This window comes from Eriocheir sinensis, chromosome 8 (genome assembly GCF_024679095.1).
Source record: "Eriocheir sinensis breed Jianghai 21 chromosome 8, ASM2467909v1, whole genome shotgun sequence".
NCBI classification, from domain to species: Eukaryota; Metazoa; Arthropoda; class Malacostraca; order Decapoda; family Varunidae; genus Eriocheir; species Eriocheir sinensis.
Genome location: NC_066516.1, coordinates 14,901,875 through 14,916,852, shown reverse-complemented (window position 1 = coordinate 14,916,852; position 14,978 = coordinate 14,901,875). Strand labels below are relative to the sequence as shown.

General features: G+C 42.9%; 2 protein-coding genes across 2 annotated transcripts in view; one reads left to right on the top strand and one right to left on the bottom strand.

Moving 5' to 3' along the window:
• LOC126995596 (cytoplasmic dynein 2 heavy chain 1-like) overlaps positions 1-14,978 on the top strand; it is a 60,901-nt gene that overhangs the window by 40,153 nt on the left and 5,770 nt on the right. Inside the window, exons 49-66 of the mRNA XM_050855288.1 lie at positions 1,564-1,777; positions 2,347-2,504; positions 2,634-2,727; positions 3,002-3,138; positions 3,388-3,473; positions 3,873-4,036; positions 4,151-4,309; positions 4,800-5,039; positions 5,217-5,372; positions 6,521-6,640; positions 8,718-8,922; positions 9,802-9,962; positions 10,596-10,832; positions 10,959-11,196; positions 11,735-11,937; positions 12,215-12,338; positions 13,650-13,747; positions 14,150-14,359. Of these exons, the coding sequence (XP_050711245.1) occupies positions 1,564-1,777; positions 2,347-2,504; positions 2,634-2,727; positions 3,002-3,138; positions 3,388-3,473; positions 3,873-4,036; positions 4,151-4,309; positions 4,800-5,039; positions 5,217-5,372; positions 6,521-6,640; positions 8,718-8,922; positions 9,802-9,962; positions 10,596-10,832; positions 10,959-11,196; positions 11,735-11,937; positions 12,215-12,338; positions 13,650-13,747; positions 14,150-14,359 (3,004 nt within the window). The remainder of the gene's footprint in view (positions 1-1,563; positions 1,778-2,346; positions 2,505-2,633; positions 2,728-3,001; positions 3,139-3,387; positions 3,474-3,872; positions 4,037-4,150; positions 4,310-4,799; positions 5,040-5,216; positions 5,373-6,520; positions 6,641-8,717; positions 8,923-9,801; positions 9,963-10,595; positions 10,833-10,958; positions 11,197-11,734; positions 11,938-12,214; positions 12,339-13,649; positions 13,748-14,149; positions 14,360-14,978) is intronic.
• The window catches only part of LOC126995595 (major facilitator superfamily domain-containing protein 6-like), a 47,741-nt gene continuing 40,487 nt past the window's right edge, over positions 7,725-14,978 (bottom strand). The window contains exon 14 of the transcript XR_007750447.1: positions 7,725-8,189. The gene's annotated coding sequence lies outside the window, so the exon portion shown is untranslated. The remainder of the gene's footprint in view (positions 8,190-14,978) is intronic.

Genomic DNA, 14,978 nt, shown 5'->3' with positions numbered 1-14,978 from the left:
CAACAATTTTTCCATTTCTTCCACTGCCGCAGGTCGCTTAAGTTGCTTTTTCACACCCATCGCCACATCAGCTCCCTTAATGGCCTCCTTGTTCTTCAGTATGGTGGCTACTGTAGATTTCGCCATACAATACTCAGCTGCAAGATCGGTGATTCTTGCTCCTTTCTCATATTTATCAATAATCTCCTTTTTCCGTTCAATGGTCGTCACTACATTCTTCCTTTTAGGCTTATTTTCACCACTAATAAGCCTCTTTGGTGCCATTGTAAGTTTCTAAATGAAAAACCACAGACAGAACGCAGGAGAATGTTGTTGTTCTCACGACCGCGGCGGGACAACTGGCGGCGGCGGGGAGGGAGAGGCCAGGAGCCTTTGTTTACAACCACGTGTGCGGACGTTCGAGTACCAGATATTTTTTCGAGTACCAAGTCAAACTTTTGCGTTCGAGTATCAAAAAGTTTGACTTCCAAGACGTTCGAGTATTGAGTCTTCACTGTATGTATGTATGTATGTATGTATATATATATATATATATATATATATATATATATATATATATATATATATAGATATATATATATATATATATATATATATATATATATATATATAAACCCATTTTACAAAAATAGGTAGTCAGTGTCACCTAATACAAATTAAAAATTGTAGCTAACAATGCCACTGTCATTGGCCAGGCAACACCACACTCAGTTCAGCTCCCAATGTCATATCCCCCCTGCTCGGGTCACCTCTCATTAGCTCTTCCCTCAAGTTTCATCCTGTTCACCACCAAGCACTCACAGTCCACTCTCTGCATCCTACACAGTCATGACTGCATCAATGTGAACATCTTTTTCTGTAACCAAAGGATATTTCTCTCTTCATTCATGCCAGATGATCCTCAGACACCAATAATCGGTGCTCTTTTGTCAACACTCAGCAGTACAAAATTGCAAAGGAGTTAGAGTGTTGACGTAATACATAGCTATAGCATATGCCCCCAACTTCACTTTACCTTAAAAAGTACTTATGTGACCATGCCTTTATGTAGAACCAGGATGTTGCTTTTGGAAAATGACCTAGTAGTACCTTTATGATGAAAACACATTGTCTAAATAATGCAGTCTTGAGTAACATTAGCCGTGTCCTATCCAGAAGTTCTGCATTACTCAAGCCTTATTGTACTTTACTCTATTCCACCTCAGGTGACAACAAATCAGGCGAGAAGTCCCTTCCTATAGACGATGTAGGATGAGCATAGCTGCTCTGTTGCTGGTGATTGGTTACAGCTAACCCAATGGGGGTTGGACAAAACCTATTTAAGAGTGGGGACTCAACAAACAGAACTTCCATATTTTACTAAAGTTTCTTCATATTTGGTGTCACTTGAGGTGGAATAGAGTATAAATTTTACATTGTAATGAGTTACTCATTAAAAGAAAGCACAAATTTCCAGACAAGCAATAACTGCCATTGTTGATGTGATCTAAAGGAGGAGAAGATGGGGCATGTTTTTCCAGTGAATGTGAACAGGTCATAAAATCCCTACATCATCACCAACAGAAACCTGGAAAGAGCTGAGGCACAGATAGGAGAGCTGTCAGCTGGCCTTGAGGACGTAGACAAGGAGGTGGCACAGCTGAGGCAGAAGCTGAACCGTTCCACCAAGGAGGCAGCCGAAGTGGAGTTCCACCTCAACAAGGCCCAGGAGACCATCACTGCTGCTGAGAGTCTGGTGACTAAGTTGGAAGGAGAGTACAAACGATGGAGTCGCCAGGTGAGGCTTTCACGGTTATCGTCTGGTAACTCCCCGTGCTGAGTTCAGTTTCTCACAAAGACTGGTTTGTAAATATATGTTAAGAGAAGTGAGTAATTGTGATAACCTGGCCCTGTGTCTCATATAGCTGAATTAAATATGAAAACTGCTTCAAGTAGTCTTTTGTTCCCTACTCTTTACAGCACTTCTCCCACAACTGAAGTCATTGCACTAAAGAAATGTTTAACCATAGCCTCTTATTCCATCTATTGTAAATTCCCTCATATAGTTTGTCCACCACCAAGCTTGTAATTTTGCAGGTGGAACAATGGTTAACTAATATATTGATCTTTTACTGTACTTGTAAGTTATATAACTATTCTTAGAAAAGTAGAAAAAGTTAGATAACTTCATTGAAAGAGAGTATACATTGTGATAGATTTACAGGAGCTGCCTCATGCCTCTTGCAGCCTTCTCATGTTTTTAGGCACAATTGATCCTATTAGTTATTGGAAGATCAAAGTTATAGACATTTTACAGCTCATGAAATAAGGCATTAGCCCCATAAATACCCATTCCTCCCTATTCAGATGTCAGAGCTAGAGGCAGGGTTGAAGGGTCTGCCCCAAGAGGCCCTCTTGGCAGCCTCCTTCATCACCTACCTCAGCGAGGCGCCCGAGGACATCCGCAAGGCCACGCTGGCACACTGGGGCCGTATGCTTAAGGTCAACGACTTTGATCTGAGAAGGTTAGAAAGCTTTGAGATTTAGTAAAATAGTACCACATTGTTAAATTAATCTAATGTGCATGTTCATCAAAATACAATCTTAAACTTGTCTTCCAGTCAGTTTCTTCATTCTTCCTTTTCCTCATGCAGGTTCCTGAGCAGTGAGAGAGAGCAACTTCAATGGAAGGCTGAGGGTCTCCCATCAGACCAGCTCTCCATTGAAAATGCTTTAGTTATCCTTCAGGTAATACAGTGAGGTCTTTTTAGTTGAAATTTATGTGGCAACACATTGCCTACATACTTTATTTAATGTGTTGCACTTTCAGTTAACATTGTGTATAAATTTGGCCCTTTGAGGCTCACCTTTTTTTGCCTTTGGTTTTGTTGAAAGTGGCATAGAAAATTTTAAATACTACTTAGATACCCTCGTAAAATCACACTCATGCACCCATTCTGAATGCCAAGGATCAGTGACAAATAGTAGATAAATCCATTGCTTTTTTTATTAACTCTGTCAGAGTGGAATGTGTCCCTTCCTGATTGACCCTTCATCTCGAGCCACCACTTGGGTACGCGATCACCTGAAGGACTCCACTGTTGAGGTCACCACGCAGCAGGACGCCAAGTTTGTCACCACCCTGGAGCTGGCCGTCAGGTGGGTATGATGAGGCCATGTTAGTAATACGTCAGCTAAAGTGTTTACAATCAAGTTCAGGAAACATCATTATTGGTAAAGGCAAATTTAAGATGAAAATAGTGGTTCTTATAAAAGATCCTCTTCCATCTAAAGCTTTGATCCTCATATGATATATAATGAGAATTGAAGTAATGTATAGTTCTCCATATTTAGGCCCTGACACTACACAGGTGTTTCAGTTTGTGTTGACACTGTTCATGCCATCAGGTTTGGCAAGACCCTCATCATTCAGGATGTGGATGAGGTGGAGCCCATACTCTTCCCGCTGCTCCGGGGTGACCTTGTCAGCCAAGGTAAACATGTTTGTCTGTCCCTTACCTCCTCAATAATAAAGTTATCCTCTGCTGGATTTCCCTGCTGAGGGGTGGTACAGGAAAGACAATATCAAAATTTTTGAGATAGGTGGTTAGGCCCTTGGGCAACTGAGAAAGTACTTGGATACAAAGTGAGTAGAAGAAGAAAGAAAGAGAGTGCATAGTTAAAAGATGAGATAAAAGAAGTAGTAAAGGATAAAAGAAGAGTGAGTGCAGAAATAGAGAAAATTAGAGACCCTTCTGCTTTTTCTGCTCCTTTGGGAAAAGTTTCCATAAGGGGACAAGGAATTTGATATATAGATACATAGATGGGAAATTAATGATTTAACCTGAAAAAATATGAAGAGATTAAGTTTACACTGCATAATGATCTAAAAGGTCCTCGGTATGTGGTGGAACTTGGGGAGAAGGTCCTTGACTACAACGAAAAGTTCCGACTGTTCTTGGCCACCCGCAGCCCTGAGTCCCAGCTGCCCCCCAACGTGGCCTCCATCCTGGCTATCATCAACTTCACCACCACCCGTGCTGGACTCACAGGACAGGTGGGTTCAGGCTCCTCTCCACCAGACATTTGCCTTACAGTGATAAAAAAAAAAAGTTTAAGCCTTTCAGTGGCTTATGATTTTTTTTTTTTTTTTTTTTTTTTTTTCACACAGCTTCTGGCAGCCACACTTCAGGTGGAAAAGCCTGAACTTGAGGTGAGAAGGACAGATTTGTTGAGGCAGGAGGAGGACCTCAAGATTCAGCTGGTGACTCTGGAGGATCAGCTGCTCACCTCCTTGGCTGAGTCTCAAGGCAACATCCTGGAGAACAAGGTGACAGTCCATTACCTTGTTACCACTGGCTGAGATAGCAGAGAAGTTTTTATCATGATCAGAAAATACCAAGACCTTTGTTCACTCTTAATTGTAATAAAATCAGCTTTTGTGGGTCATTTTACTAGTTTTTAAAAAAAAATTTTCTCATGAACTTTGGGTAGTATGGGAAATGGGAATAACTATTTTTTGAGTTTTTGTCTATTTTTCTATGTACCATGCTGGGTTTCCTGCAAATGAGAGTAACCACAACAATGAAAGGAAATCCCATATGCCACCTCAGACAAACTTGCACATAATTGTATCTCAGAGAAAGTTCATGCTATCTATGAACATGAAATTTATATCCATCAAAGTGATTTAATCATTCAACAGTTATTACCATATCCCTATTACTTAAACTGCAGAGTAGGTAACTATTAGGAAATTAGTCACTTAATACTTAAATCCAACATAGCAAAGTGGTAATTTAGACTTGTGATTCTTCTAGGAGCTGCTTGCTTCCCTGGAACAGGCAAAGTCCAGCGCTGCCACCATCGAGTCCTCACTTAAGGAATCAAGCTCACTGCAGAAGTCCCTGGAGAATGAGCGCAAGGCTTACTTGCCCCTCTCTGAGGCTGCTGCTAACTTATACTTTGTCATCTCAGACCTTGCTAAGCTCAACAACATGTATCGTTTCAGCCTCAATGCTTTCCAGAACCTCTTCCACAAGGCTCTGCAGATTCCACAGGTAGGAATGCTTACTTCTTCCTTGCTGAAGACTAAGTAAAACTATAAAAATGTAAAAGATGATTGTGGTACTTGTCTCCATATGATGAGCCTCCTCTCTGGCTGAGATTTTCCACTCCTAGGTACAAATAGCTGTTTGCCAGTAAAAAAATTAGCCAACAAGAATGTTTTGCCACAGGATGGAAGCAGCACAGAGCAGCGCATCAGCTCCCTGCAGCGTGCCTTGGTGGACCTGGTGTACAGCTACGTCAGCCGCTCACTCTTCAAGGCCGACCGACTCATGTTCGCCCTCCACCTTGTCCACGGGATGTACCCAGACCTCTTCCAAGAGAATGTGAGTTCTGTATAATTTGTCTTCATACTTAGTAAATTCATGTTTGGAGATTCATCTGAGGAAAACATCTACTTTTCATTTGCATTTTAAAAGTACTGGATTACTGCAAACTTTATTTACGAAGCTATGATGACCACTACACATGTGAGGCAGAGGCATGACTAATGGATGAAAATTGGTTTAACTCACAGGTATGACACTTTGGCATTCAGGCTTGACCAAAGCCATTAGTTACCTCATTTGTGCAATGCCAAAAACAGCATGTTAATGAAAGTCAAGTGCTGTACCAATCACGCTCGGTCTGGTGGTTAAGTTCATGGTAGCCAAGCCTAATAAAAAATTCAGCTTTGAGTATGTCTTGCATAGTACCCACATCTGCCTAGCTCATAATACAGAGCTCAGCCTTGTTTCCATGTCAAGATCAGCTGTTTCTGGTGCATGCATAGACAGTCAGAGAGCAGCAGTCAAAGCCCTCGCCTCAAACATGGCCAGCCAACATCAACCCAGTCAAGAGAAGATTCTAGGGCTCATAATAGCCTAAAAGAATACTTAGCAAGGATTGCTTTGTCATAATTTGGATTTATTACACATTTTCAGTATTGTTGCTCGTAAGCATAGCTGTTTTTGCTACACTTCCAATCCTACCGAGTTTCTCAAATGATAAATGCATTATTTTACTAATTGCTTATCATTTCTATCCTTCTAACAGAAACATAAGTATACATGTATGTATGTGTGCCTGTGTGGGTGTGGGTGTGTATGTGTGTGAAGTAAATTTGTAAAATGAGGGATTGTTTGGGAGAGACGGAACTGTGTAAACCAGGAAAATTTATTGCCATATTCCCTCTAATTCATGCTTTTCATTGATTCATACTGCAATTTTGTACTTTGCAAGACGGTATGATGTGTTTATTCTTGCAGAGTATAAGGAAGAACTGCATCCTGCCAGTAAAGTTTTTAAGAAACCCTTTAAAAGTTTCTGTATATGTGTAAAATATCTTAGTGTAAATATTTATATTATAGCAGTAACCTATAAAGAGATGTAAATATATTGCAGTGAAGGAATGTATGTAGCTTTAACTTCTCATACCAATTGGATGATTATAATAGTAAGGATGATGATGATAGTGATAATGATGACCATGCAGGAGTGGGAAGCCCTGACTGGTCAGCTGGTGACAGACGTTCGCACGGAAGCCACAGAGATGAAGGACACACTGCCCAAATGGATTGATGAGGAGCGGGCAACTTCTGTTCAGTTATTGAAGGTGTGTTGAGATACTGCGTTTATTTCAGTGTATGTGCAATATTAATTTGATTCCAAACTAGCCTAATTGGAATAAAGGCAGGTCAGATACACAGTTTCCAGATATGTGAGGTACAGTGGTGCACAGTTTCAGGCTTAAACCCTTGGCTGGGTTTTCTGTGCCCTATCCCCTTTTCACAACCAGAACTGGCATTTTCCAAAAACTTTTTTTCTTCAATCAGGGGCCTAATGGTCGGCCCCAGCCCGTCATGGCACAGACAAGTGTTTATAGTGGCGCCATCTATTCTTGGGTCATGCTGCCCCATGGAGCTCATTCTTGATTCACTTGGACGATTTCCTTCAGAGTCTGGGTTGATGGTTGGTCAGGACAGCATGTGGGTAGTCTTCAGCCACTTGGCGGTGACTGAAAAATCCCAGGTGGTAGCAGCGGATTTGAACCTTTGTTGCCCAGCACGCGATGAATGCGGGGCCCGCACGCTAACCACTCAGCCACCACCTCAAAAAATCTTTAAAAATATGCATATACTACCACTTTAGAACTTGTGATGGGGGCAGAAAGTATAGCAGGATACTGAGAAGGAGTGCAAGAGCAGGGAGAGTTGGAGACATTGTTTCCACGGTCACCCCCCTGAGGAAAGTTCCTGTTATAGAACGGCATCAGAGATGTAGATATTTATATTGGAGGAGGTGCATAATCAAAGGTCAAGCCCAACACATTGGTGTGACTTCTGACTTTGATCATCCCTAGATGACTGATCACAGACCAAAACATCAGTGATCCTGGTATTGCTAATAGATTATCCAAATGACTTTAGTCCACAACTCTGTCTAATATATCACTAGCTTACAGACTATATTGCTATGCAATTATATTATATTTGTATACATTATTATCATGCTTAGAAGTGTTTGCTGTGTGGGCAAGTGTGAAGGCATGATGGTTGCACCAAGTGATGTCAGAATCAGAGAAAAGGAAAATCAAGGTAACTGTGAGGGAAAACGGGAGGCCACGATCTCTCGCCCTCAATATTAAGATTTAATAGCCAGGAATGCCCTAATAGCCCTTTGGAGAAGAAAACAGCACAAAATAAGGGTGACTGTATTAACACAAACAAAGACAACAAAACGACCACAAGGTAATCAAACCACTGTAGTGTACAAAAGGGGTTGGCCTGCTGAGTCACCGGGGTTGGGAGCACCGGTTGTAATCCTCTCAGCTAAAGGCCAGGGAAGTGAAGTCCATAGGCTGGAGTGCAGTGGGAGACAGCAGTGGTGACTTGGTCGGGCGGTACAGCCAGGGGAGCAGCAGCAGGGAGCCCAGACACGCAGCTTTCCCAGCGAGACGAAGGACCAGCGTGAGGTTGAGAAGGCGAGGTGTGCACTCTGTGGTGGTGAGCTGGTGTCTGCCTTAGCCCGCTAGCCAGGCTATGACGTCCGCTCGGAAGTAGGAGCCAGGGCGGAACGAGGCCGGCAGTTTAAAAAGGCCGGCAGACTTAACAAGGCCGGCAGGGCGTAGTTACCCCTCACACGGCCCCCCAAACAAGAATCTGCTGGAAGTAGATTACACCAAAAGTTAACAAGACCTGCTCAGTAGGTCAGCACCCAAATTATCTTTGCCTGCCACATGAACGACTCTGAACTTGTAGGCTTGAAGAGACAAAGCCCAACGAAGCAGTCTATCATTCTTTCCTTTGAATGTTGACAGGTACAAAAGAGGCTTGTGATCTACCTCTAAAATAAACTCCTTACCGCGTAGGTAGAAGTCAAACCTGTTGATGGTGAAGATGACTGCAAGGCACTCTCGTTCAATCGTGGAGTACCTTGTTTCACGGTCGAGTAACTTCTGACTGGCATAGGCGACGGGATGTGGACAGTCGCTATAGTACTGCAGAAGGACTGCTCCAATACACTCACCCTTATTTTGTGCTGTTTTCCTCTCCAAAGGGCTATTAGGGCATTCCTGGCTATTAAATCTTAATATTGAGGGCGAGAGATCGTGGCCTCCCGTTTTCCCTCACAGTAACACACAAAAAAAAGGGGTGGGGATCATAAAATGACAAAACCTTTGCCTTCCCCAGCAAACCTTCCCAACCCTCTATGAGACTCTTCAGCTGGATGACCTCTCCCTCTGGTCTGGCTTTGCCCGCTCCAGCCACTGTGAGACAGATGTCCCTGTGCAGATGGGACAGAAGACTTCACCCTTCCAGCAGCTTCTCCTCATCCAGGCCATCAGACCCGACCGCCTTCAGTCTGCTATGGTCAATTTTGCATCAAGGGCCCTTGGTTAGTCTTTCATCTCTACTGTTTATACCTTTTACTTGAAATGGCATGCAGTTAGAACCTTGACATTAGACTCTACTTACCCCCTACCATATATTCTGTAACCACAGTTGTACCAAGTTTTACACATTACAAGGATATATATGCTGATAGAAGAAAACCTGGCATTTTTTGGCTTTGAACTTTGCACATTAACCCCTCCAGGACCGGCAGAAGTGGTAATCCTGTTGCTGCCAGGACCGGCCCTCCAGCGCTAAACACCAAAAATAGCCTGTATTCGCACACTCCTTACTCTTAATCTACAATGAATGAGCAAATGAAACAGACTTTGTCCTCACTATTAAGTCTTCCTCTTTCTAATGATGCCATCCAGAAGTCTACATGCCGTGGTTATGGAGAGACATTGAGTTGAAAAGAGAATTTTGGCGGGAACGGCCTCTTGCCTTCCAAGCGTCCGTTTTGGCTGCTTGGCCATGGCTAGGTCGTAATGAAAATGGGTGCCCCGAGCTCTATTTATGCAAGCTAGACTATTATATAAGCTCCCTCCATGCAATACAGCCCCTATTATGTGTGGTTAGCAGGCAGGTAGTATTTGTGGTGTTCAGGTCCGAGGGCGAGAGGGTGTGAGCAGAAAATCGGACTCGTCGGAGTCAGTGTCGTTGCTTGCAGCCATGGTGAGAGCAGAGCCAGAGACTGACAGAGTAGCCGAACTAACTCTCAGGCAGAGTTCCCAATGAGTGATTTACAAAAATTAGCAAAAAGTAGCTAAAATTGGCATAAAAATATCAAGGCTGTTATAACCGCCTCTGGTCCTCGCCCGGTACAGTGGCTATAGCCACCTCCGGTCCTTTAGGGGTTAAATAACAGACCACTATTTTGCAGGCATGAAAGAGTTGTCACCACCAGCACTCAACCTGCGACGGCTGTTGCCTGAGATGACAGCTATTGAGCCAATCCTGATCATCATCTCTCCAGGAGCTGACCCCTCTCAAGAGCTGCTGGACTTGGTTCGCAGCACTGTGGGGCCCAACAATTATCATGAGGTATGGCTTTACTTAGACTGTTATTGAAAGATGAGAAACTGTAGTGTGGATCAGCCCTTCTCACGTCAACTCAGAGTGAACATTGAGAGGGTTGGGCTTCAGATGTGTGCTGTGGCTACACTGTTCTCCTATAGCCTATTCTTCCTTCAACCAAGGGTTATCTACTTACCTTGATCACTTGATTAATGTTCTTTTATGATGATTCATCCACATCACACATGTATTAATTATTGGCTGTTGTCAGAATAGAAAAATATCAGTTTCTTCAGCCATGAGATGACAGGGAATGGAGCACCATAGGAGGCATGGAGGATTTAAGCCTGCTCCTCTCATAATCCTTCCTTTCATTTTGAAACATTATTGTTCCATTCTCTTAGCATAACAGCATCCCCTTGCACCATAACAATCCTCCTAAGCCTCTTCATTAGAAAGTACTGATGCTGCCTCTGCACTTTACAAGATAAGATTTCATCTGACATATGTAATAAAAAATTCTGTAGTGGGTGGTTAGATCTGGGATACAAATCCAGCTGACTGTGTTTTATGATGTGCCTTTTCACATCAGATGATTCACCTTTTCACATCAGATAGCACATTTTGTAACCCTATGAAAAGTAAGCCTTGTTTCCTCAGGTGGCCATGGGCCAGGGACAGAGTGAGAGGGCAATCATGCTGCTGAAGGAGTGTGCTGCCTCAGGTCACTGGCTGTGTCTCAAGAACCTGCATTTGGTGACTGCTTGGTTGCCATCCCTTGAGAAAGAGCTTAATGGTATGGAACCCCACAAGGACTTCCGACTCTGGCTGACAGCTGAGCCACATATCAAGTTCACCCCAATAATCCTGCAGACTAGCTTGAAGGTCACATATGAGGTGAGCCACAGTATCATTACAGTAAAAGAGTCAAGGTAAATCTACATAGGCGAGCCATATCAGGGTTACAAAAGAAATGGGTGAAGTGTATGAAGGTTCAGGTCATACGTTCTCACACCCCACCAGGCACCAGCTGGAGTCAAGAAGAATCTGCAGCGGACATATGACTCCTGGTCTCCTGAGTTGGTGGCACGAGGGAACAACGTGGGCCGGGCACAGGCACTCTTCGTGCTGGCATGGTTCCATGCTGTGGTGCAAGAGCGCAGGACATACATCCCTCAGGGGTGGTCTAAGTTCTATGAGTTCTCTTTGGCAGATCTAAAAGCAGGATGTGACATCCTGGACAGGCTTTTCAAAGATGAAGGTTGGTATTTCAATGTTTTGATTTCTGTGGTTTCTGCAGAACTTAACCCGGTAGCAGCGACAGGCCAAATTTGTGGCTTTACCGTGTAGCAGCGACGGGCCAAATTTGTGCCATGATTTAACCCCCCCAAAATAAATGATACATAAACTGATCACAAATGCTTTGATATATATAATGAAATGGTTTGTGTGAGGGGTGATTTTTTCTCATTTTTCTCGCTTAGAGGGACCATTAAGAAACATGACCCCCGCTGCTACTGGGTTAATGTGTTCGTGACAAAAATTGAGCTGTTACTTTACATACATTTACATGACTTTCTGTCTTAAAGCCCAATGGTTAGTGTTGTAGTTTCCTATATACTGTCATGTGCATGATTTGAAGGATATTTGTGAAAGGGATGAGTGGAAACTGTAATAATCAAGATACCCATTTTCATGAGACAATTCCACAGGAACAAAATTTGAAAAAATATAAGATTTTAGAGGACAAAGAACTATATGAAAAGTGTAGACACATTTAGCCACCATATTCTTTTCAGGCTCTAGTGATGTGAAATGGAATTTTGTGCATGGCCTGTTTGAGAATGCCATCTATGGGGGTCGTGTGGACAATATTTGGGACGGCAAAGTTCTCTCGGCGTACCTGCAGATTTTCTTTAATAGTGATGTGGTGGGCGGACGCAAGCCCACAGCAACCCATCTGGTTAAGAATCTCGCCCTGCCTACCACTGTCAACTATCAGGTAGAGTCCCAGCCAGTGACCAGCATTCTGGTAGTCTATATTAACATGGAACATGTCTGTGGTTGGTGAGTCATGCAAATTGTTTGGAACAGAATTGCCTGTATGAAAGATTGACCAGATAGAAAGAAGCTTGAAAAAATGGAAATGTTCTTTTCCATTTTACTACAAAATAAGATTGCTGAGGAAGAAAGTCCTGCAGATGTTACTTCACATACAGTAGAATTTAATTGCTTTGGATACATACATTGCCAAGGTAGTGAAATGGTTTATGTTGCAGGACTACATGGGCCTCATTAAGGGTCTGCCGGAAGAGGAGAATCCATCTTACTTTGGCCTGCCATCCAACATTGAGAGGTCTTGGCAACGCATTGTTAGCTCAGAAGTGATTGGCCAGCTCAAAGGTGGGTGTGCTGTGCTCTTGTCTGCCCATTGTGGGAGGAATCTTATAGTAAAAGTTTTTATGCAACATGAGCATTTATTTTTTTTTTTTTTTTTTTTTTTTTTTTTTTTTTTTTTTCCCCAGCAGACGAAGCAGCTCAAGGGGGAAAAAAAGATGATTAAGCTCTGCAATATAGATAGATATACAGTCAAACCTCACCATTTGCGTACATATGGGCGGTCTGAATGGCTAACTTAATAACTTTGGGGAAAATACATATGGGCGGTCACGACCCAAAACCCCCCATCCTGGCAGGAAACACGTTAAATTAATAATTAACTGTACAACAGATTAATGGATTAGTATGATGGTGGTGCAAAGGTGAGGCAAAACATCAAATAATCGCAGTAACCAAGAGACCAGGGGGTGCGTTTGAGAGAGCTACTCGGGCCGCCCCAGGCGCCCAGACCACCCAGATATATTTTTTCGTCAGTGGCTTGCTGCTTGCCTGAATGCGTGGTGAAAGAAGGCGAGAATGCACATCCAAAGTGCACACACGGCCGCAACTTTAGTCACCCGTGAACTGGCTTCAAGTGACGCCATCCCCAAACCACCCCCTGCGTGTGCTGGTCGCAGTTTTGAAGGCAAAGTGACTTGACTTGGTATATATAGACTTTGTTTGAGAGCACCCGGAGCCGTCCGGGCGACCCGAGTCACTCTCTCAAATGCACCCCAGTCACCACCATCACCTTCGTCACCACCACCACCTTCATCACCACCATCAACTTCATCACTACCATGGACATGTTTACCAATACTACGTAGAAATTTAAATTTACGCGGGAGACGGCACTAGGGGGAACCGACCCATAGTCAGTGGTGGGGGGAGGCGAGGTACGCAAATGGCAAGATCACCTGCGCAAATGGTGGGACGATGGCCGCAAATGGCGAGGGCGCAAATGGTGAGGTTTTACTGTAGTGGAAGATTGAATTGGATCTTTAAATGAAAGTGAAGCATGCTAAAGCTGGAAGCTGACCAACAAAACAATTTCAGAAAGTGACCATAGAACACTGGATGTAGTAATAAGGCAGTTTCAGGGACTGATCCATTGGCTACATGAATGTATATTGTGGCCCACTTTAAGCTTCTAACTTCATCACCTTGTTTAAGTAAGAAATGGCATAAGCAAGTGTGTGAATGTGTCTTGTGGCATTTACTACTAGGTAATTCATCCATTTTTGACCTTTTTATTCTCCTTCAAGCTATTCATAACCTTCGCCCTGTCAGTTTAGGATGAATATGTTGCATTAAAGTCCTGTGTTTCCTTCACAGTTCTCATGAGATCACCAGAACTTGCAAGTCGCTTTGACCGTGAGAAGTGGCACTCCCAGCTCTCTCCAGTCCTTAACTTATGGAAGAAGCTAAACCAGGTAATGAATGCCAAGTTCTTATTTAAAACAATGAGGAAGCTTATTCCTCTATGATTATTAGTCATCACTACTCCCTTTTCCTTGTAGAGCACCACAATGTTGACTTAACTCCAGTTTTCTGGAACCTCACCTTGCTTCAAAGCTAAATTACTCAACCACACCATCCACTCCACAACTTCATCTCACCATTCCGTGAGGGAAAAGGGCATCTGAGATAGGTATAGATAAATATTCTCACACATATTCACTCTACTGGTCCACCTATCTTAGTCTAATTAGTATTTAGTAGGTTTACTAACCTATATTAACTTTTAATCACTAACTTAGGTTAATTAATTCTAGTGGCCTTATATATGTCAGTGTTTGATAGCTTTCATTTGTTATTACTGTTTCTTTCCCTAGGGTGCCAACTTGATTCAGGCTAAGGTGGCAGTGCCTGGCCCTACAGTAGAGTGTCCTGTGAAGGCATTTGTACAGCTGGAACAGTACACAGCAGTGCTGGCGGTGCAGTCAGTCCACCGCTCCTTAGCTGCACTCTCCAAAGTGATCCGAGGCACACTGCTGCTCACCACTGAGGTGCAGAAGCTTGCAGAGAGCCTCCTCAGGCAAGAGGTGAGTGCAGCATGTGTTATGTAAAGCATGTCCATATAAGTACTGCATACATCTACAATGTTATAGAATTTACTACTTCAATCAGTAGCAGTGACAAGTTTGTACGTACAGTAAGACCTCGTATCTAAGGAGAAATAATTACTCCTTATGTAAGTTCACAGTAGGGCTTTTAGATGCCTATTATCACCAGACATTTAATTTGCTCGCAACTTCAAGGGGCACAGGGATAACTTAGCTATTTTTCAGTGCCACTTTGCAAAGAGAATTTGCCATTAATCCCCTTAGCAATGTAAGATAATATTAACGACATGTTCATATATTTTAATTTGTTCATACTTGGGCATAATGAAGCTATTTTTTATCATATTATAAGATTAAAACCTTCATCATGTAAATTATTATCCTACAAGTATGAGCAATATAGCAAAGGACCTGCGATATATTCGTCTGAGTCTTTCAGAATCGTGTCAAAAGTTTTTGCATCAAAGATCCAAGCTAGACCTATAAAATAAAATAATCGTCAACTCTCTCATGCCATTAGATTTGAAGTGATAATTGCCCCTGGCTTAGTTGCCTCTCAGCAGGCAGCCTGTGAGCACGGACTGTCGTCCCTTTAAAT